We start from the raw sequence: 24,117 nt of genomic DNA, 5'->3' as shown, positions 1-24,117 counted from the left end.
ACGATATAAAAGCAGGAACATGTTACATGAGGCCAGTAGGTATCAATACTATTACCCTAATCAATGTTCCCAATACAGACTGCTGAGGTTCAACAGTCACACATCATATACCAAAGAGCCACATGTGGCCCTCGGGCTGCAGGTTGGGCACCAGGGACAGAAAAATGTGCAGTACATCTTTGCATTTAGTAATTCCTTTAGGAATGCTGCAATTACGCAAATATACTTAGTAATCCTGCCAAAAATTCAATTGTACCATAACTTTTTGTAGTGAGCTGGCAAGTCTGCCTCTGCTGCACTGAAATCCCAAGCAGAGTTGTCAGCCCAGCCTGAGCTCTCCCATACTGGACTATAGAAATCAGCCTGTCCTCATCCCTCTTCCCTTGCATACATTGATATTTTTGGCAGCAAGACAATGCCGCTGCCTTGACTCAAAAAAGCCTGCCCACACATAGTGGGTAGGGAAAGAGCTTTTGAGAGATGTATTTCTGGAGTACATTTATAGAAAGTAACCTAGGGCACCCTGCAGATCCCTCTTCCCAAAAGCTGACCTTGCAAGAATTTTATAAGCCTGGTAATGACATCATAGGGTGTAATGACATCATAGGGTGTAATAAGGGTTGTTTTTCACAACAAGAACAAGGTAAAAAAAAAAAGAGAAGTATTTTGTTTTTAATAATACCTACCTAGGTGGATGATGCAACTGTCCCCCACCTGCTCTAATACTGAGAACCAAGTGATCAAACACCGATGATCGCTCGGTTCTCACAGCTCCCTGAGCAGAGAGCTGGTGACTGTCAGTCACTGCTGTCTGCTCTTCCCCTCCAGCACTCACTGGAGCGTTGGGCTGTGGAGGGGAGGGGCTGAACCGGGTGTCGGTCCAGGCATGTGGGCAGATCCCAACCATATTGTCAAGATCTTGCCCCAGCCTGGACTGGCTCTGTGATGTCAGCCGAAAGCGGTCACAGGAGTGCAAAACAATCTGCACTTCTATAATCCACAGGAGAAGTACAGCCAAAACGAGCTTTGGCTGTACATCTCCTTTAAACACTCCTCCATATCTCTGACACTCCATTCCAGAAAACACCCCAACGTTCCCAACTCCACCCACCTGGCATGGCTGTTATAAGGGAGTTGTAAAGGTGTGTACCATGCTCCCATAAAGGGCTTGTTTACACATGCAGCTATCATTGCCACCCCTATTGAAAAGTGATCCACCACTTCCTCATCGCCTGTTTTAACTCTCAAAATGTTGACCCAGTGCACCATAACCATGGGATTGAACGTAGTTGAGGCACGGCTCTATTAACTAAAGTGGGTTGCATTCAGTGGCGGTACCGCCAGCTATGGCTGTGAAGCAAATTGGCTACATCTGCTTGTTTAAACGGGCAGTCGGGGGTGGTAAAACTGCAGCTCAAAGTCCTGCTTTTACTGACCCCCCACCCCTCTCTCTTCCCCCTCCTTCTGGCCACATGTCTAAAGTAGCCCTTAAAGAGGAGATCACCTTATGCATAAACTACTATTCTTTATCCTCCGCACTGCGTCTGTTCCCTTTTTTTTTTTTTCAAAACTTCATCATGGGGAGATGAGGCTGCAGATGGCCATGCGAATGCAGAGGGCAGAAATCCAGTGGACTGAGAAAAATCATTACAGGAGAAATGGAAACAGCTGATCAAAACCAAATGGCCAAGATAACTGATTTTATGCAGTTTGGCAGAACTGTGTACAGACAGTTTTTTATTTTCCCATTTTATGCATTTAGGTTTAAATCTAATTTCATCCAAGCATGCACTTTTTTTTTTTTTCTCTACCTAATAATGCAAGGAAGTAGAGAGATCCCAGTTTTTTTTTTCCTGGAGGTAATTATCTCGAAGAATGAATGTGCAGCTGTCACAATAGACACATTATTAAGATCCTCGTTCTATAGTAGTGTTGAGTTACTCTGACAGCACCAACATGGAGCTGATAACACCTCATTTGCATTTCTATTATGGGGGATGAATGTGCTGAATATTCCCACAATGCTTTGCGAATTTCTGAGCTATTTTCTTGTTTTGTTTGCTCACTTCCTGGATACTCTGAAATATTAATTTCTGACTCCAAACCTGTATAGTAACAAAAAAAAAAAAAAAAAGTCAACTGCCAACGGTGCTTAGACTGCAAATGTGCAATATATAGAAGATGTGCAAATAGCCACAAAATGTAGAAGATAATAAAAGTATTTTGGTGTTAAAGCAGTCCCAAAGTTTAATTGAAGGGCTGCTCCAGGCAAATACAAAATTCAGCAATATATAAAACGACTTACCTGTGTTTTTTGGAAGCACTGTTTGCAGAATAACAAATTTCAGAACAGGAACTTCAACATAAATTAAAACTTTATATATATTTCTTCAGTGTTGTCACATGAAAAGATACAATAAAATATTTACAAAAAAGTGAGGGATGTACTCACTTTTGTGAGATACTGTATATATATATATATATATATATATATATATATATATATACAGGACTTTTTTTCTCAGACAATAGGTGCAGGAACTCCCCTTTCCGAGTCACCCCTAGTCTCCGCCCCCCCCCTACCCACCTCCTGCACAATTCCTTGGTTCCGCCCCCTACCCACCTCCCAAGTACTGCTCCTTTTAGAGAATACAGAACCATGTAACAATTGTGGTACTAAGTAATTGTATGGAATAGTTAATAATAACAAGAATAACAGTAAACTAGATCACATGCGCCAGCAACAATAGATCCCCTCAGCAACAATGAACCACCCGGAAGGAAATACCCCCTCCCCCAGCAACAAAAGATCTCTAGCAGCAATAACAGCTCTCCCTGCAGCCAGCACCAATAGACTCCTCAGCAGCCAGCAACAATAGACCCTCCCCCAGCAACAATGTATCACTCACAACAAAATACCCCCTCCCCTAGCAACAATAGACCCCCCAGCAGCAACAACAGATTTCCCTGCAGCCAGCATCACTAGATCCCTCCCAGCAACAACTGACCCCCACCAACAATAGACCTCCTGAGCAACAGTAGACACCCCTCCCCACCCTGCAAAAGTAGATCTCCTCCAGCAACAATAGATCCCCCAGCAGCTAGCATTAATAGACCTTGAACCCCTTGCCATTACATACAGTCAGTGCAGGAGGTGCCGGAACTGCGTTCCCCCGTGTTCCCGCTGAAAAAAAGCCCTGTATATATATATATATATTAATATATATATATATATATATATATATATATATATTCATATATATATATATATATACACATATATATATATGTTTACCGTATATACTCGAGTATAAGCCGACCCGAATATAAGCCGAGGCCCCTAATTTTACCACAAAAAAGTGGGAAAACTTATTGACTCGAGTATAAGCCTAGGGTGGGAAATACAGCAGCTACTGGTAAATTTTAAAAATAAAAATAGATACCAATAAAATTACACTGAAGCATCAGTAGGTTAAATGTTTACAGCACATCACACAGCACATTACAGAACATCACACAGCACATTACAGAACATCACACAGCACATTACAGCAAAGCACATTACACAGTACATTAGGCCTTCACCTCCATACCCCCCTCCCCCCCTCAACCCACATTAGGCCTTCATCTCCAACCCCCCCCCCCCCCCCAACCCAGGTCACCCATAAAGAGATATTAAATGAATAAAAATATATAAAATAAATTACTACATATAATATTAAAAGTACAAAAACCTTGTTCTCATGGTGGTCATGCTCGTCATGCAGGGGTTCGGGTTCCTTCAGTGTCTACTGCAGCCCGGGCAGCTCACTTCAGCAGCGCGGCCGTCAGCACTGGCTCCTCCCCCCATGTGACGTGCGCCGTGCAGACCGGCCAAGCTTATCCACTGACTCAATCTCCTCCGCTCTTCTGCCACAGAGGAGCCGAGCGACGGGCATGTAATTCGGGCATATTATTCCAAAACGGCGGCGGATGCGGGCGGCGGATGCGGGCCGCGGGTGCGGGCGGGTGTTGTGCAGATTCTTAGTCATTTCTGGTCATTCATATCATTCCAGACATTTCCCCCATTTTCAATTTTTTTCTCACTCGAGTATAAGCCGAGGGGGTGCTTTTTCAGCAAAAAAAATGTGCTGAAAAAGTCGGCTTATACTCGAGTATATACGGTATATATATATGTATATGTATATATATATATATGTATATATATACCGTATCTTTCTCTTTCTCCGTATGTACAGGCATACCCCACTTTTAAGTACACAATGGGACCAGAGCATGTATGTACAATGAAAATGTACTTAAAGCAATACCTTTTTTCACTTCTCAATGCATGTAAATACACTAGCTGTATGGGAAATATTGGTCAGCTTGACATGGCACTGCTTCCGGTTTTTAACATTTACCATTGGCGTCTATGGGAAATCTTGGTCAAATTGACATGGCACTACTCCCAAACCATAAGTGACAGGGATATCAAACTTGGGGAGCACGTTAAGGGGGCCAAGGACTATACCATGGTAGTCTACCTGGGCAAGCTAGCTGACCTCTAAATTGGATATGTTGTAGTCCTGGGTGCCCACTCGCTGCTCCCCAAGTTTGGTGTCCCTGTCACGTATGGTTCTGGAGTAGTTCCATGTCAAGCTGACCAAGATTTCCCATAGAAGCCAATTTTAAAAACCAGGTGCAGTGCCGTGTCAAGCTGACCAAAATTTCCCATAGACACCAATGTGTCCATTCTCGCGAGTGTACGTAAAGTGAGGGTATGTAAAGCGGGGTATGCCTGTACTGTACATAGTTTAAATAAATATAAACTGACATTAGCAGTTATGGCTTTGTTCTGATTTCACTTGCTTGTCTGGATCTGAAAAAGTATTAAAGTTAGAGACAGCTAGGGCAAAAAGCATTTCCAGGCAGGTAATGGCAGCCTCCAATGCGTTTTAGCACAGTTGTTTTTATTTGTAAAAAACGTCACTAATGATTTTCATGTTTGGTGCAGTGACTATCCTGGTTGCACTGTCTTTGACTACATAAATCCCTTCTCCAATCTCCACAAATGCAATGCCAGAGCATTTCTTAACTGCCAGGGCTTACTGACGAAATATGTAAAACGCACAATTCTTATAGAAAAGGGGTTTCAAACTCTATTCAGACTCTAATAAAAGAAATTATATGTGTCATTGCCTGTTTTGAATGTTGCATCATCTGTAAGGTCTGGGCTATATTTGTCTATTACTCATGCTTCCAGCAGAGTTTGTAGAGCAATGCTTATTATTTACTCCTTTAAATACAAGTCTTGTAATTTGTTTAGACTAAATACAATGAAAGCTCAGCTCCAGCCAAATGTTTTTTTGGACATAGTGAAGAAGGATCCGAACTTTCTTTATTGCCTTACCTTCACTAAGGCCCCTTTCACACGTGTGCAACTTGTCCTGCGACTTGGGATTGCAAAGTCGCATGACAAGTCGTACCCCATGATTTCCAATGAGAACCATTCATATCTGTGCGACTTCAAGTTGCAGCACCTTCAAAGTAGTCCCTGCGCTACTTTGGTCTGACTTTGATGCGACTTGAGGTCCATAGAACTCAAGATTACACAGACATTGCTTCAAGTCACATCGAATTCACGTCACAGTCGCGTCAAAGTCGCACGACTTTCAGGTCATACAAGTGTTAAAGGGGCCTTAGGAGATTTCCGCTCTCTTCCTGCTCCAGTGACTTCATCTTTACACCCTAACAGTGAAGGTGTCACTGAGACACGGAAAAGGAATAGAGATAGAAATATCAATTTGCCCAGGCTCTTATTTGGTGTTCTATTTTATTACCTTAGGTCTTTAATCTACTGCCCATACCTACATAATGTTGAAAAATGTGAAATGATGCACTTGGGGGCTAAGAATATGCATGCATCTTACATACTAAGGGGGAGTACAACTGGGGGAATCAATGGTGGAGAAGAATCTGGGTGTTCTGGTAGATCATAAGCTTAATAATAGCATGCAAAGCCAAGCTGTGGTTTCCAAAGCAAGCAAAATCTTTTCTTGTATTAAGAGATGCATGTACTCCAGAGAGAGAGAAAGATATCATTTTACACCTGTACAATATGCAGTTCAGTTTTGGGCACCAGTTCTCAAAAAGGATATCGGGGAACTGGAGAAAGTGCAGAGAAGGGCAACCACACTGATAAGAGGCATGGAGGAGCTCAGCTATGAGGAAAGATTAGAGAAACTGAATTTATTCTCTCTAAGGGCTCTTTCACACGGGCGGTCCGATCAGATCCGCCTGTCAGTTTTTTAGGCGGATCTGATCAGATGCCCCATCCAGCCCTATAGAGCAGCGGATGTCAGCGGTGACATGTCCGCTGACACCCGCTGCCATCCACACCCGATCCTGTCCGTGAAATCCGGACGGATGGAAACCCTATTTTCCATCCATCCTGGGGATCGGATCGGATGGGATCGGATGAGAGCGGACAGGCGGTCCGCTCTCATCCGATTCCCCATAGAGAGCAGCGGGGGCTGTGACACCTCCCTCTCTGCACTGCAAGCGGAGACGGAGCTGTCATCCGCCGGCTCAGCAGGGATCGCGGATCGATCCCCGCTGAGCAGCACGGATCCGCCTACGGAGGCGGACCGTGTGAAAGAGCCCTTAAGAAGAGGAGATTAAGGGGGGATATGATCAACATGTATAAATACATAAGGGGTCCATATAGTGAACTTGGTGTTGAATTATTCACTTTAAGATCATCACTGAGAACAAGGGGGCACTCTTTATGTCTAGAGGAAAAGAGATTTAATCTCTGAAAACAGAAAGGTTTCTTCACAGTAAGAGCTGTGAAAATGTGGAATAGACTCCCTCAAGAGGTGGTTCTGGCTAGCTCAGTAGATTGCTTAAAAAAAAGGCCTGGATTCTTTCCTAAATGTACATAATCTACCTAGATACTAATATTCATAGGTAAACCTGATCCAGGGAATATCCGATTGCCTCTTAGGGGATCAAGATGGAATTTTCTCTTACGTCCTCCGACAGTCGCCGCCGCCTCTAAGTCATCACTGTTGGGTATTGACTTCCGCTCCGCAGGAGTAGCTAGGCATATAGACTTAGTCAAAAGACAAAAGGCATTAGCATATACACACCCATGGGGGCTGTCCCATCTGGTCAATACCCCCCTGCAGTGACCACTCCCAACTCAGTTTGGTAGCATAGCAGTAGGTAACAAGAACCCCAAAAGAGGGGTCGGCGGCGGCGACTGTCAGAGGACTCAGAGAAAGGAATTTTACAGGTAAGATTTTACAAAAATTCAGTTTTTTCCCATGCTGGAGCAAATTGGATCATGCTTCGCTGTTTTTTTTTTTTTTTTGCCTTACTCTGGATCACTTGTGGGTGTAGGATTGTGTATCTAGGATTGTATGATTTTTTTCCCCCTTTTTATTGGTTGAACTTTAATAATGTATCTTGTTTCCTTTAGACATATAATGGTCAAAATGAAAGCAATGAAGACTATGAGATACCTCCCATCACACCTCCGAATCTACCAGATCACTCCCTGATGCACTTGGTGGACCATGAGTCTGGATATCATTCACTGTGTCACAGCCTCCCTCCAAATAGCTTGATACCCGCTTACTCCTATCAGAACATGGACCTACCTGCAATCATGGTGTCCAACATGTTAAGCCAAGAAGGACATCTTCTCACCTCACAGCTACCCACAGTAAGTTCTTTTTTTTATTTAAAAAATATCTACACCCAAAGTTGGGAATGCAATGTTGAAAAGGATTTTAATATGTTAAGCCATAAGTTGTTACCTGCTTCATTTGTCCCCAAGGAATTAATAGATGGGTTTTTTCTTCAACTATCACCATGTAGACTGCATTCAGGTGCACCAGAGAGTGCAGTTTAAAAGCTTTAATGATAAAATTTACAAATTGTACTTCCAAAATCAATGGGACAAAAGGAGTTTAGCAGTCTCTTCCAGTCAAGAGGGTCAAGGAATGATGGTAGCAGCTCAATCTTAATTTAACTAGCCACTAGGGCAGTGCTGTATCTTGGCCTAGGCCAACAAGGCCCAGGCCTAGGGCAGCACTTTGCAGGGGGGCAGCAAAAAAGCTGCACCACGTACGAGTAAAAAACAGCCTCCTCCCGCCTCCCCCACTAAAAAGAGTTCCTGACGGCTTGCGCTACACACTTTTAGTAGTGTGCCAGTCTTATAGGGTGAATTGGGCTGGAGGGCAGGGTCCAGGAGGCAAATCAGTCTGGCATCCCCATAAAGCGGTCACACTGCTACCTCCTGGTATGATATGATGGTATGATGGGCACTGCTGAGGCTGAACTTATGGGAACTGATGAGGCTACACTGATGGGCACTGATAGACTGTGGCTGTGGTCTGTGGTTTAAAGATGACAGGGCGGGTCATAAACATGAAAAGGTGTGGTCTTTACAGGAAGGGGTGTGTCATATTTAAATTAGGGGGTGCACAAGTTTAGTCAGGCCTAGGGCAGCACAAAACCGAAATACACCACTGCACTAGGGTACCTAAAGACAGAAGCCATCTCAGATACACCTCTCAATATCTGATGTGTGTTTAATTACCAGGGGACTTTCTTACCAATTATCCAAGTATAAAAAAAATGCCACCACTGATGATTTTTTGGGGCTACATGCCTTCTTTAGATGGCACGTCTGGTAAGGTGGATCTCAGGAGGCTTCTGCATTCAGCCCCTATACTAAATGGCTAACTTAGGGTTGAACTCCCACCACTGTTTCTTCAGTTACTTGATTGTAAGGACTAGCAGAAACTAATAAGTTCTGTTGCCACATCAGTATTTTGAGTGTAATTTGTCCTAGGTTTTATCAAAAAAGCTTTTGAAAAATCCAGAGGGTCAAGAACAAATGGTAGCAGCTCAACTTTAAATCAGCTAGCCACTATCAGCTAGCCACTAGGGTACCCAAAGACAGAAGCTATCTCAGATACAACTCTCAAGATCTGATGTGTAACAAATTATCCCTGGTTTTACCAGGGGGCTTTCTTATAAAATATCCAACTATAAAAAAATGCCTCCACTGAGGGTTTTTGGGGCTCCTTCTTCAGATAGCAGGTCTGACAAGGTGGATCTCAGGTAGCTTCTGCTTTAACCCGCCATAATCAATGACTAATTTAACCACTTTACCACCGGAGGATTTTGCTGTCTTACGTCCAGGCCACTTTTTGCGATTCGGCACTGTGCAAATTTAACTGAAAATTGCGCGGTCATGCAACGCCGTTCCCAAATGAAATTGACGTCCTTTTTTTCCCCACAAACAGAGCTTTCTTTTGGTGGTATTTGATCACCTGTGCGATTTTTACTTTTTGCGCTATAAACAAAAAAAAGAGCGAAAATTTTGAAAAAATAACAATATTTTTCACATTTTTTTATATGAAATTCCCCCCAAAAAAATGTAAAAATCTAAATTTTTTTATCATTTTTGGCCAATTTGTTTTCTGCTACATATTTTTGGTAAAAAAAATCGCAATAATCATATTTTGATTGGTTTGCGCAAAAGTTATTGCGTTTACTAACTAAGGGAAAGATTTCTGTCATTTTTGGTGGGTTTTTTTTTTTAACGAGTAATGGCGGCGATCTGCGATTTTTTTTGCGGGACTGCGACATTGCGGTGGACAGATCGGACCCTTGACTGACATTTTTGACACTTTTGGGGGTACCAGTGACATTACTGCAGTAATCAGTGCTATTAATATGCACTGTTACTGTAAAAATGACACTGGCAGGGAAGGGGTTAATTTTATTGGAGAGGGAGGGGTTAATGTATGCCTGGTGCTTACTGACGTGTGTGGGGGGAGGTGACTGAGTGAAACAGGGACAGATCGGATGTTCAGCTATGCTGAACCCTGCAATCTGACCCTGCCTGTCACTTAGGAGATCCGCCCGCTTTGTTTACACAGGCGGCGGATCTCCACACTCAATTCCCCGGCAATCGTGGAAGAGCGGCGGTGATCACCGCCGCTCCTCCCCTGGCACGACTCCCGCTGTGACTGAAAACAGCAGGAGCGAGCCACAAGGGGAGGAGTCCAGCAACGTAGGTCTACGTCGCTGGACGATAACGAGCCACATTGCCGCAGTAGCAGCAATGTGAGCGGGGGTAAAGCGGTTAAGGTTGAGCTTCTAGGCTCCTACCATTGTTCCTTCAGGTGCTTGATTGTAAGGACCAGCAGAGACTGATAAGCTTGGTTGACACATCAACATTGTAAAGCCGGGTACACACTACAGTTTTCACACTTCTTTTTTTCGTGCAACCCAGCTGGGCTGCTGTACTAACCATGCGAGCTAAGTTCAGCGAATTCCATGGCTGAGCTGTTCTGTTCTGCCATTGGCTGAGAGCACTGATCAGGAGTCGGTCGGCTGCTGGTTTTCCAGCATGCATGTCCGTCAGACCGACATACACACAGGCCAATTGTCGGCTTTTTTTTTTTTTTAACCGAACGTTGTCTCCAAACATTCTGCCCGTGTGTTAACACGGGACGTAGGTGTAATTTGTTCTAGATTTTATCAAAAAGCTTCTGATCTGCACTGTGTTTTCTCTAGAAGTTAGCCCTGGTATCGTTCCTGGATACTTCTTAGGAATGATGATAGCAAAAATTTTAGATTTGCATTCTAATTAAGGCAGAGAATTGCTGTCCCAATTCCACAAATAGACCTCCACTGAAATGTACACTTCCTTTTGATTTACAGTAGAGGTATCTATTTTGGCTACTCAAACATGATTTATCCAGTTAATTCATTACATGCCACATTATGCCTCAGCTGGTTCATAGTGGCCTCGTTAGCTGCAATACATTATTGGTCCAGCACATAAAAGGGTTGCCTTAGGGAACGTATTCTCTTGGGTTTCATTAAGCTGTTTTTGCCAATTTTTATCATTTGGTGGATTAACTCACCTCTGTGGTCAAAAAAAGTGGACTTATAGAGTGCCTTATCTGATAAATGTTCTACAACCATAAATTCGATTCTACAATCTGTACTCAGATCTCCATAGTCTAATACTACACATTTTTTAACAGATAATTTTAAATTGTTCATTAGAAGAGTTGCCTGTATAGCTAATGATTACCATACTTTTTTATGCATAAGAATATTTGTAATAGACATGTTATCCTTTGTTTACATGCTGCGTTACCCTTAATATAGCTAATAAATGTTGTTTAAAGCGGTTATTTTTTGCTTGGGGGTGATGGGGAAGACGTAAAATTTAAGGGCTTATTATAGGTATATATATGGCAGCTCATGAAGTTGAAGATTGCCTTATGTATTTTCCTTCCTTAAAATATTTTTAACTTGTGATTATTTAACATTGGTTGGGGTAAAATAACAATTCATGGGATAAAAAAACAGTTTATGATGAAAAAAAAAAAGGCTTTTAACAGCTACATTTTTGCATGCCAAAAAAATAATTAATTTTCTCTAATATATTTATGAATGTGATTATATGTTTTGATGAGAAACAAAAAATGTAAAAAAAAATAATACATAAAAATAAATAGAGAGTATATAAAACCTCAAAATACTTATTATAAGAAGTGCAATTATCTTAAAGGCAGCTGTGGGGAATGATAGTAAGATGACTACTGTATATGCTGCCAGGGAGGCAGTTAAAGTGGATGTAAACCCTCACATATACCCAGTGAAGGGAACAGCCTCAGATGATACACAGTGATGAGACAAATCTCCCTACATAAGTTTTATTTGTATATCTGCTGTCTTCAACTTTCTTTTAGAAAGTGAACATCATGTTAGAATTTTTTCTTCCTGTTCCAGCACTGGGTGTGGAGTCTTAGCACTGTGTGACAGCTGATTGGAGGAAAGGGAAATCCCCCCCCCCCCTTCCACATAGGCAGTGGAAGGAAGAAACATGCAGAGCTATGCTGTGAATAGACCAGCTCTCTGCTAATCTATCTCTATGCACCCATCCGACATACATTTGCAGTGGCTTTTATCTCCTGTGTCAGAGAACTTGTCAGAAGTTATCATACTGATAACAGAGGAACAGAGTAGCAGAAAGAAACGGGACTTAGGGCTTTGGAGAGAGATAAGTAAACACCACAGATATATTTTGCCAGGTCAAATTTCATGAATGAGGCTTACATCCACTTTAAGTGAACCTGTTGCTTTGCCTAACAGCGGGTTTTCTTTAAATGTGTACAGACCTATTAAAGCTGAACTTTAAGTGGTTTATAAACACTTTTGTATTAATGAAACCACTTCCGGACCACCCTCCACGTATTTACGTCGGTACTTTGACGTTAAATACCAGTGTTATGGCAGCAGATAGCTGCCATAACCCCGTATTTGTATACGATTTGTATATGGTCCGTTCCAGTCTCAGGCAGGAAGTCGAGTGAGAGCAAGATGCCCCCACTCGACTCTAAGGCCTCGGAGGACCGGAGCGACGTCATACGTCACTTCCGCCCAACGACCTTGCAGAAAAAAAACAACATTTTTTTTTGCTTTTAAGTGCAGATGTGAGATCTGAGGTCTTTTTGACCAAAGATCTCACATTAAAGAGGACCTGTCCTGCCTATTTCTATTGCAAGGGATGGTTACATTCCTTATAATAGGAATAAAAATGATCAAAATTTTTTAAACACAGTGTAAAAAAGTTTTTTTTAAAGCGTTTCCTATGGAGGTTTTTAAGTACCAATGTTTGCCGCCAATCCACAAGAGTGCGCAATTTTGAAGCATGACATATTAGGTATCAACTTACTCGGCGTAATATTCTCTTTTACATTATAGAAATAGATTGGGCAAACTTTACTGTTTTCCTATTTTTTTACTTAAAAAAGTGTATTTTTTTTTTTTAAATGCGTTTTTAAGACGGCTGCACAAATACGGTGGGACATAAAGTATTTCATCAATCTCCATTTTATTCTCTTGGGCCACTGCTAAAAAATATATATAATCTTTGGGGGTTCTAAGTAAGTTTCTAGCAAAAAATACTGATTTTAACTTGTAAACAACAAGTGTTCGAAATAGGCCTAGTCCTTAACCACTTGCCGACCGCCGCAAGTACATATACTGCGGTGGTCAGCCCCGGCCAGGCAAAGTGACGTATGGGTACGTCACTAGCCTGTGAGCCAATAGCGGGCGCGCGCGCGCCCCCCGAGGCGTGCTTCCGCCCCGGCTCGTTCCCTAACAAGTCCGCGCATGTGACCGGTGGTACTAGCTCATTATGAAATACTTACCTTAGAACAAAGCCCCTGCAGTGCCGCCCGCTCATCGGCAACACTGCAGACATGGTCGACCGTCCTGCTTCCTGGTTCGCATCCTCCAGCCATCTGATTGGCCGGAGGCGTGAATCACTCCGGTGCATGCGCGCGGGAGCTGCCGGCTTACCTATAGGTACAAGTTATTAAGATGGGTTTACAACCTCTTTAAAGCGGTAGTATACTCCGCTTTTTAATTTTTACCTACAGGTAAGCCTATAATAAGGCTTACCTGTAGGTAAAATCAATATCTCCTAAACCTGCATGGTTTAGGACATACGGCACACATCGCAGCTCCCAAGGGGACAACAGGTGTTAGAGCGAAACCCACAGGCCAGTGCAACAAAATTGAAATGTAGTATGAATGGCAAACTATATAGGAGACCCTCATAATATGTACATCAAGTTGCATTTAAAGGTACAGGAACCCCCAATAGGTCCAGGGGGAATGTCAAAGACACAACACACTAGGCTGGGGAATATAAGTCATAGTGTGTGGTCAATGCATAAGTGATCGTAGTGGACATGTCAGTCAGCGCCATGTCTCACCATCCCTAATCGCATTGCAAATGGGGGGGAGTGTCATGCGCCTCCATCCCTAATCGGGTAAAATTAAAAGAAGGGTTGGGACTTTAGATGAGAGACATACGGCAGGACAATAATAGCACATTTATTTGTACTTGGAGTATACAGACATATAAATACATAATGTAAAAATCAATGTAGTAACAGAGCTGGTAAGAGGTCCTCAAATCCAAGGGGGAAAGTCTTCCGGTCCAGAAGTAGTTAATAAAGCATATTGTAAGAGGAGCTAAGTGGAGTGCGGCTGATATTTCTTCATATTTTAAGGCTATCATGTACTACACCTTGCTATCATTTTAACCTTAATTAATTTTGCTGATGGGAGGAGAGAGCAGGTTGAGCTTATTTATTTTTCAATGAGGAGGCTGGGACTGTGACCTGGACTAAGCTGTATTGCTTGGTTGCAGTGGAGAAAAGTGGCATCACCGACCTAACTAAACTATCTTGTAGAAGTGCTAGGATCTCAAGACCACTGAACATGACTAGGGTATTAAATATGGCTTGTTAATCACTGCTATACCAATACCCCCACCCCTTTAAATAAGACCACGTACACAAGTTTGGATTTAATTGGCTATAGCAGCCTTTTATTAACCAAAAACAATATAACTATAAATAAGATCACATGAACACAGTGCAAAAAGAATGGAGCCACAAGGTCCTAATAGGCATCAAAACCAAAGGACAGTACCTGCGTGCCACTTCTCAGGCCTCCAGCCGCAAAACCACCGACTCGGAGATAACTCGCAGATACACGTCCCACCACCAGGGAGCTGTATCTCAGACGGGTCCCTACACCGTACCTTTTTGAGCCCATATTAACCTAAAAAGGACCATGCACCCCGCCAAACAAAAGCCAACGTCTTGCCACATCAGATACCCAACATAACCCAACCTAAGGGCGGGCGGGCGGCAACATGTTCCTTGCCTTTTTTCCCTCCAACTGCTGACCACCCCCCTTCTGTTGCCTCACTAATTGTTCCAAACTGCACCTTTCCAAACTTTTGCCCAATCCGCACCATTTTCCTACCAAAATAAAGTCCAAACTTAATTTTCCTGCCCCCTCCTATGCTCCAAGCCCCTTTAACCCTTGTCATGCTGGCCCTCCCTCTATTGCTTTGCTTATATTTACTCCAGGCCTTTCTGAATTGCAAATATTCTGAAAGGCAAGACACTTGCATACATACAGTATATGCATGTTATCTGTGTAATTAAAGCTCAGCCTGAGGTTTAGCTTTAAGAAAATGATAAAACCTTTACATGCATGTTTGTAGATGTTATAGTTATTTAGCAATGAATAAAGCTGAGATATTGTTATTTAAAGGCTAAAAGTTCTTTTTTGCTGCTTCTTTCCTATTTAGCACACATAAACAGAATAGGGCAGTAATCCTTTCCTAAGCCCATGATGGACACATGAAAGTCTCCCCTGTAGCATATTGTCAGTTGCCAAAAAATGAATAAGGGGTTCTGACCCACCCCACAAGACTCCCTTTCTAAACCTTCATGTATGTGATCGGCTGAATTTTTTATGAACCCCTTTAAGCATATAAGCATCTATAGGAGGTTATGGTAAGGAAAAGAAAGTAAAAAAAAAAAAAAAAGAAGAAGAAAAAAGAGAATATTTATAATACAGGCTGGTTTTCATCAGGCTGTAGTGTCCTCATTCTGAGAGTGTAATTGTCTTTGATGCATATGTATGAGCGTTCTCTGCTGATTGGTGATTGAAAGAGAGAATGGACCTAATATCTGATGGGGCATGTTTGGCAAATCAAGCTTTGCAGGACAGATCGCATGTTATGAATTTGCATGATTCTCCCCTTGCTTCTTTGCATCACAAGTTTCCATTTAGAAAACGCCTGTTTATTATTTTTTTTTTCCCATCGGTTTAATTGAATTCAGAGGCCACAAAGAACATGAGAATATAAAGGAGATGTCTGCAATGCCGAAGCAACTGCACTCTGCTCTATCTGATATCACAGGGTTCATCGGCTGCAATGGCATAGACACAAAACTGAATTTATGCCCAAAAATAAAATTATATTGGTCTCCTGTAAGTGTGAAACAATACTTTAAAGGATAATTGTACCATAATGGAAAACTATAAAGTTTTTTTTTGGATCAATATTTTTTTCTTTTCTTTTTTGTTTGTAATTTTGTAGACATTTTTTCTTTTTTTCATATGCTTTTAAAATCTTTTTTTTGTTTTTTTTTCAAATAAACATTAAATACAGGGGGAGAATTTATTAAAACTAGAGCAGACAGAATCTGGAGCAGCTGTGCATGGCAATCAATCAGCTTCTATTTTCAGCTTTTTCAGTTAAGCTTTGAAAATGAAAAATAGAAGCTGATTGGTTGCCCCGCACAGATGCTCTAGATTTTTGCTACAGTTTTGATCGCTTTTTTTTGCAGGGTGAACAAATGACACTGTGGTCACAGTGGATTATGGGTTTTCTAAAGAGCACAGACAAAGCTGCTGTCTTTATGTACCAATCTAAACAGAGCAGGTATGGAAAGGAAAGAGTCACTCCTCTGATCAATTCAGCCTGTATTAACAGAGCAAGTGGGGTAAGGGAGGAGGCACTCCTCTGACACTTTTGGCAGTGTGAACAGAGCAGGCAGGGAGAGGAAGGTGTCACTCCTCTGACCCATTGATCTGTGTGAACAGAGCAGTCAGGGAGAAGAAGGACTTACTCCTCTGGACCATTTATCTGTGTGAACAGCACAGGCAAGGCAGAAGGGGAGTCACTCCTCTGACCCATTTACCTGTGTGAACAGAGCAGGCAGGAAGAGGAAGGACTTTCTCCTCTGGACCATTTATCTGTGTGAACAGAGCAGGGAGGGTAGGAGAGAAGTCAATCCTCTGACCCATTTAGCTGTGTGAACAGAGCAGGCAGGGAGCAGAAGTACTTACTCATCTGGCCCATTTATCTGTGTGAACAGAGCAGGCAGGGAGAAGAAGGACTTACTCTTCTGGCCCATTTAGCTGTGTGAACAGAGCAGGCAGGGAGAAGAAGGACTTACTCTTCTGACCCATTTAGCTATGTGAACAGAGCAGGCAGGGAGAGGAAGGCGTCACCCCTCTGATCCATTTATCTGTGTGAACAGAGCAGGCAGGGAGAGGAAGGACTTACTCCTCTGGCCCATTTAGCTGTGTTAACAGGGCAGGCAGGGTAGGAGAGGAGTCACTCCTCTGACCCATTTAGCTGTGTGAATGGACAAACGGGCAGAGGAAAATGTCACTCCTCTGACCCATTTATCTGTGTGAACAGAGCAGACAGGGTAGGCACGTTTTTGTCCAACCCCACCTCCCACCATCATTCTAGAATCATGTGTCCCTGCTCCTTCATGTTACCATGTCACATATTCTAGGAGGCTGCAGGAGCAGAGGCACACAGCAGCCATTGGATAGAGCTGGCACGTGCCAACCTGGAAGAAACAGACAACTTTCAATGTGTCAGGGAAGAGATGGGGGCACGGGATCTTGGCTGTGGCACCTGAGAAGCAGATTGCAGCAAGACAATGCTGTGTCTGCTGGACAGGTAAGTATGTGAATCAAGGACAATCCAGCCTAACAGGTAAGGAAGGGGGGGGGGGGGGCATTACAAAAAAAACTGAGAGTGGGAGTGAAGTTCTTCTTTAATTTTAGATGGTAATTTAAGGATTTAGTTTATGGTCAGGTTAAGAATAAATGTTAGTGTCAAGTTAAAGTTATTGTAACGTCTCGTGTTTTTTTAGCAAACATGTTATACTTACCTGCTCTTTGCAGTTGGTTTTGCACAGAGTGGCCCAGGTCCTCCTCTTCTTGGTTCCTTCTCCTGTGCTCTTGGCCCCTCCCTCCTGTCAAGTGCCCCCACAGCAAGCAGTTTGCTATGGGGGCACCTAAGCCGAGCTGCAGCTCCGTATGTCCATTCAGACACGGAGCTGTCATTCGGCACCGCCCCTCTCTCCATGACTTTGATTGACAGCAGAGGGAGCCAATGGGGCCACTGCTATATATCCGGCAATTAGGATGGAGAGTCCCGGAAAGCAGAGGGACTCGTGGACATTGCTGGATAGAGAGGGGGCTCAGGTAATTATTAGGGAGGGCTGGGGTGGCTGCTACACACAGAAGGCTTTTTATCCTAATGCATAGAATACAGTATGATAAAAAACCTTCTGACTTTACAACTCCTTTAAATGTGTTACATTTCAGGGCCAAAGTTAGAAAGAGGTTTTAGGGTTCATTTTAGGGAGTTAGGTAAAGTTCTAATGTTCAGGTGAGAGAAGGGCCAAGCATTAGGACCATTTACACATTACTGTTAGGGATCAGGACATGTAGACAATTTATAGATATTTTTTTACTTCCCGAAAGCCCAAAAGCACTGCAATGGTAACTACCAGCCCCTAGTTCTCAAGGTGGTAAACCAATGTAACCCCCCCATAGGCACATTTTCTAAGTGGAGGATGGGAGGGATTGGTCTGAGTCAGGCTTGCCAATAATAATTTTGAACCAGTTTAACATTATTTATAACCGTACCTAATTTGGGGTGTTCAAACTACAAGGCTCTGCAATTTATTACTATACCCTTCTTTTAGAATTAAATTCTTTAGGAATATTCATCATGAACTATAAGAAAAAAATATGGAATGAAACCCTCAACCGGCACAAACTGGAAAAATATGAACTTAAATTTAGAGCAGCCCTTTGTAAGGCTAATGAATAATGAGTCAAATTAATAAATTAATTAATCAAATGAGTGCACAAATCAAAGGGCATATACAGCTGCAATAACACTTTAATATAAAATATAACATGAAATAAAATAAAATCATATATAAGTGCAATGTCCATGAAAACACTTTTATAGACGTTGCACTTATATATGATTTTATTTTATTTTAATTCATGTTATATTTTGTATATATGTTATCATTTTATATTTGTCCACTATTTTTTTGAGCGTGTGGTTATTAATTAATTAATTGACTCATTATTTACTATGATCTGCCTCAGAGGCGTAACTAGAACCTTCAGGGCCCTGATGCAAGAAACCATGAAGGGCCCCCCCAGACCCCTGGCCGGGGCCCTTACCTTCAAGCCCAGGGCTCTTCCCACTAATCCTGGGGCTCTTTACACTAGTTTCATGGCCTTTTATTACGGTCCCGCAGCAGGATTCTTTCACAAGTTCTGCAGTGGGCCCCCTTCCTGCAATCTTGTGGGCCCCCTTCCTGCAATCTTGGGGCCTCCCCACAGTGGTGCAATGCCAGGGTCCGGTCGCAAGTGTGACCTTTGCGATCCTGGAAGTTCACCCACTGGTTTGCTACCGGGCCCCCTGGAGCATGGGGCCCGGTAGCGATTGCAACCCCTGCAACTCCTGTAGTTACGCCCCTGATCTGCCTGATAAACATTCCAAAGAAAAAAATTACACCGTTTTTTTTGTTGCTGCATGTGACACCTTCCTAACATTCTCATTTGGTTTTTAACTGTTAAAAAAAAAAAACAGCTAACTGCTGTGATTTTATAATGAGATACTTCAGCTGTCTCAATAAAGGGAAATATATATATATATATATATATATATATATATATATATATATGCTAATGATTGCCATTCTCAGGACCCTCCATTAAGGCCCATTCCCCTCCTGTTACTACTGTATTTGACCCTGTTTTCCGATTATGATCGCTTTCTTCCTCCGTTCTCAGGCAGAAATAGTAAATGTGTAAATCAGCCTGTAAAATACCTTGGGAGGGCAATCAGGTGAGGGGGGAGGGGGAATTAGGATTTATTAAGCAGCTTCTTGGACTTGGAAATCATTTATTGTTTGAGCGGGCCTCGAAAAAAAACATTCTATTTTTCTGTTTTATTGCCTGCTTTTACAAATGGAGCTTTGGGCCGCTATAAATCAGGTTTAGCAGAGATGAGAACTGTTTCGTTTACCATCAAACCCCCCATCCAATAAAGATTAAAATTAATTTGCACATCCTTCTGGTTAATGGAGAGATAGGCACATTTAAAGAGAATTTTGGGGGGCTGCTTCTCTATGCATTTGAAGTGTATTTTGAAATGATTCCTGTTTTTTACTCCCTACCATTTATACCCTGGAGACAAATATTTGAACATGAATCGGTAAAATGACATGAAAGAGAATTGTGAATTACATTAGGCTTCATTCCATGCATTTTAACTATATTGCTGCGAAAGGCTTTGCGGTATCAAATGAGGAACTCAGTTTTATTCAACTGTGGTTCTGTCCTGTTTTACTATATTGTTGCCTTGTACGGGCAAAGGGAAAAGACAATTCCAAGCCAACAAAGAAAAATGGATGCCCATGGTGATACTTGGTTGCCCTGTGGTAGGACCATAGTACATTATGTCTTGGCTTGGGAAGGTTTTTGATGACAACCACTGAGAGCCAGAGACCTCTATGGAACAAGCACAGAGGCACCTTTGCTGGTACAACCTTGAAGGCTACCCATGTCAAAACAGAACACTTTCTCAAATTTGGGGAAGTGTTTTTTGTTAGAGGTAATATTGGTTTTGCCAATTATTGAGTCAGTCCACCCAACATCAGCTCTCCAGTTTTGGATAGTGGCTGTTGTATTAGTTAAAGTGTGAGTAAACTCCCTTGTATAATTTTTACCTATAGGTAAGCCCATAAGGTTTACCTATAAGTACAGTAAATATCTTCTAAATGTGCACTGTTTAGGAGATATTTACTTGCAGCTGGAGACGTCACTGGCACATGCGCTCTCAAAAAATACTCGTGCCATTTCTTCAGAGCGTGCCGTAAATGGTGGCCACGGGGAGAAGATGGAGATAACCGAGGCTCCCCCAGCCGCATAGCTGGACCATGGGACAGGTGAGTATGTGTTTATTAAAAGTCAGTAGCTACACTTTTTGTATCTGCTGGCTTTTAATAAACACAAAAGCCAGTGGAACTCCGCTTTAAAGTGAATAACTCAACATCAAGTTCACTATATGGACCCCTTATGTATTTATACATGTTGATCATATCCCCCCTTAATGCCCTCTTCTCAAGAGAGAATACATTCTGTTCCTCTAATCTTTCCTCATAGCTGAGCTCCTCCATGCCTCTTATCAGTTTGGTTGCTCTTCTCTGCACTTTCTCCAGTTCCCCTGATATCCTTTTTGAGAATTGGTGCCCAAAACTGAACTGCATATTCCAGATGAGGTCTTTCTAATGATTTGTACAGGGGCAAAATTATATCTCTCTCTCTCTGGAGACCATGCTTCTCTTGATACAAGAAAGGATTTTGCTTGCTTTGGAAATCGCAGCTTGGCATTGCATGCTATTTTTAAGCTTATGATCTACCAGAAGTCCCAGATCTTTCACCACTATGGATTCCCCCAGTTGTACTCCCCCTAGTATGTATAATGCATGCATATTCTTAGCCCCTAAGTGCATAACTTTACATTTATCAACATTAAACCTCATTTGCATCATAGTTGCCCAATGAAACAGTACAGTGAGGTCAGCTTATAAATTGGAGACATCCTGTAAGGAAGTTATTCCACTGCATAGCTTAGTGTCATCTGCAAACACTGAAATAGTACTTTTAATCCCTGACCCTATATCGTTTATAAGCATATTATGATGTTATGACTTAACCTGCCCGGTGCCTTTTATTTATTTATTTTAATACGGTTTACTATTGCTTTAAGCTAGCCATACATGGGTCAATTGTTTTCATTCAACCAAAAGGTTGAACAAAAAAAACTGACCTGCTTCCCTCATTCACACATTCGAGGTGGAAGATTCCTCCCTGCTGTCACTGTATTCTGACAGCAGGGAGATCCCCCCCTCCATCAGAATACACAGATCAGTGCTGCAGGTTATTGCCTGCTATGCTGATCAGGCAAAAAAAATGCTGGCGGGGTGGTTGAACAGAAGTTGATCAGTAGATCAACTTTTGTTCACCCACAGTGGCCACTCATGGGTCGAAATTCAACCTGTCCCTGCAGAACCAGCCACATTTCAATCCATTAATGGACAGTTTTACGCACCAGAATTGTATACAAGTCCCAGTGACTTGAGTTCAAAGTTCTACTTATCTGCTGTGACCATTACAAGGGAGTCTCACTTTTCTTTTGTAATTTTATTAAAGTCCCATCAAATGATAGTTATCCTTTTAAATGGTATAAGCTCCAAAGATATCAAAGGATTCTAAGTAATTTTGTAAGTATAACCGCTTACCGCCACCCTTTACAAATTGAAATCTGTTTTCACAGGCTCAGGCAAATGTAAACATTGCATGGTTTACATTACATCTTGTCTCCAGTTTGCACAATATCTGCAGACCAGGATTAAGAAGAATAAGCAATAAATCTTGTCTAATTACCCATTTGATTTAATATCCTAATTGCCAGGAGCTACATAAGTATTCTGTACAGAGCTGCAATCACGTAATCACCAGAGAAACAGATCACTAACTGCTGGAAGATGACAGTCTGTGCAGTCAACAAAAAGTTTTGACTTATGTTGGGATATATTGTGTCTGTAACTTTATCAATCCATTAATGAATAAATGACTTTTAGTAAGTAGGTTGAACTGGATGGACTGGTGTCTTTTTTTCAACCTCACTATGTAACTATGTAAAAAGAGGAAGTTTTTTTTTTTTTTTTGTAGGACTCCAACTGATTTAGAAATAGTTTCCTGAGCTCAACTGTCCAGGCTCTGTTACTGTGATATAATGGTGAACCCAATACCCATAGTCGGTTTGTCTTTTCAGTAAATTCTCTCTAGATACAACTAATAATTCTCTACTGTGGAAGTTTGTGGAAGACACACATTTCTTTAAATCTCTAAACAAACCCACAGTATTTGACTTGTTTTATGTTTTTTTTGCATTGTCTTAAAGGACATGTCAGATTTTATTTTTTAGTCATGGATCAAGACTAACCACCCAAAGGCTTGTTATATCTTTTAAAGAGGTTGTAAACGCATGAAACTTTTTTTTATTTTTTGCAACCTGAAAGGCAAACACATAATGAGCTAGTATGCATCGCATACTAGCTCATTATGAAATGCTTACCTTAGAACGAGCCCCCACCGTGCCGCCCGCTTACCTGTATGTCGGGCAACATGTCCAGTCGCCCGTCTTCCGGGATCGCGGCATCCTGCCATCTGATTGGCCGGAGCCGCGGTGACGTCACTCCCGAGCACGCGCGCGGGAGCCGACGGTCACGGCACGGGGCTCTGAAGAAATGGCACCAGCGGCCGTTCCTTCAGAGCGCATGCTCCAGTGACGTCACTGGCTGCATGTAAGGTAAATATCTCCTAAACGGTGCATGTTTAGGAGATATTTACAGTACCTATAGGTAAGCCTTAATATAGGCTTACCTATAGGTACAACTTGTAGAGGAGGGTTTACTTCCTCTTTAAGGACTTCATTGGTGAGACATTAGGATGAATTTACTGAAGTCAAATAGGCTGTTCACTTTGGAAATTACACTGTGCAAGGGAATTTCCCCAGAGCCTAGTGATTGAGGTGAAGCTCTGCTGACTTCCATCATCCAATCATGTGCAAGCAAAACTGCCTTTTTTTCCTTATTTTTCTTGTACGTAATTAGGTATTTTTTTAATTTTTTTTTGCAAAGAGGAACTTTGCCTTATTCACTAGGTAATGGGGCAAATTAAATTATAACAAAAACCACAGAGTCCAATAGCTCACAAAAGCGTCTATGTTTTTAATCATTCACTTTCCCACAAAGTGCATTATACTGTGCAAGAAATGCCTCCAAGTGCCTTATAATTCATGCGTGCTCCAATGATCCTCCACTAATACACCAGAAAATTCACCAAGTTTTCATTGCCACCCACAAAAGGTAAGTCATACAGCGCTTGTGTTACAGGGGTTTCCGCCATCCACATCAAACTTAGGCCAGGTGTCTCTTCTCTTCTCACATTGATATATCAATATACATATTTTGGGGGTGCCATAAGGAAGACAAAGAAAGCTGCCATAGTGTGCACATTTTCAATATTTATTAAAACTCTAAAATCCCCTTCTTACAAATGCCTGCTCACATGTTATAGTGCTATGCCTTACACAAAGGTAAAACCGGTTGATAATACCATAAGGTATGCCAAGATACCTTTTCCACATAAAGCCAATGCAATCAGTTTACTCCTCCCTCCTTCCTGGGATACAATTATTTCATTGCGTGGGATGACATCATTTCCTGATCCACCACAATGCGTTTCACCCTCCTGACGTTCTCCAAGAGGCCTCAAAGTTTTGGTCATTATTTAATTTTATTGTTTTTGAAGTGA

The 24,117-nt window shown here is 42.0% G+C and overlaps 1 protein-coding gene across 4 annotated transcripts in view; it reads left to right on the top strand.

Annotated features, from left to right (window-relative positions):
* The window catches only part of TOX2 (TOX high mobility group box family member 2), a 213,330-nt gene that overhangs the window by 133,742 nt on the left and 55,471 nt on the right, over window positions 1-24,117 (top strand). For all 4 annotated transcript variants that reach the window (XM_082273034.1, XM_082273035.1, XM_082273033.1 and 1 more), the window contains exon 3: window positions 7,466-7,711. In XM_082273034.1, coding sequence (XP_082129160.1) covers window positions 7,466-7,711 — 246 coding nt within the window. The remainder of the gene's footprint in view (window positions 1-7,465; window positions 7,712-24,117) is intronic.

This window comes from Pelophylax lessonae, assembly GCF_965119305.1.
Source record: "Pelophylax lessonae genome assembly, chromosome: 11".
Taxonomy (NCBI): domain Eukaryota; kingdom Metazoa; phylum Chordata; class Amphibia; order Anura; family Ranidae; genus Pelophylax; species Pelophylax lessonae.
Note: the sequence above shows the minus strand (reverse complement) of the source record. Positions and strands in the feature narration are given on the sequence as shown.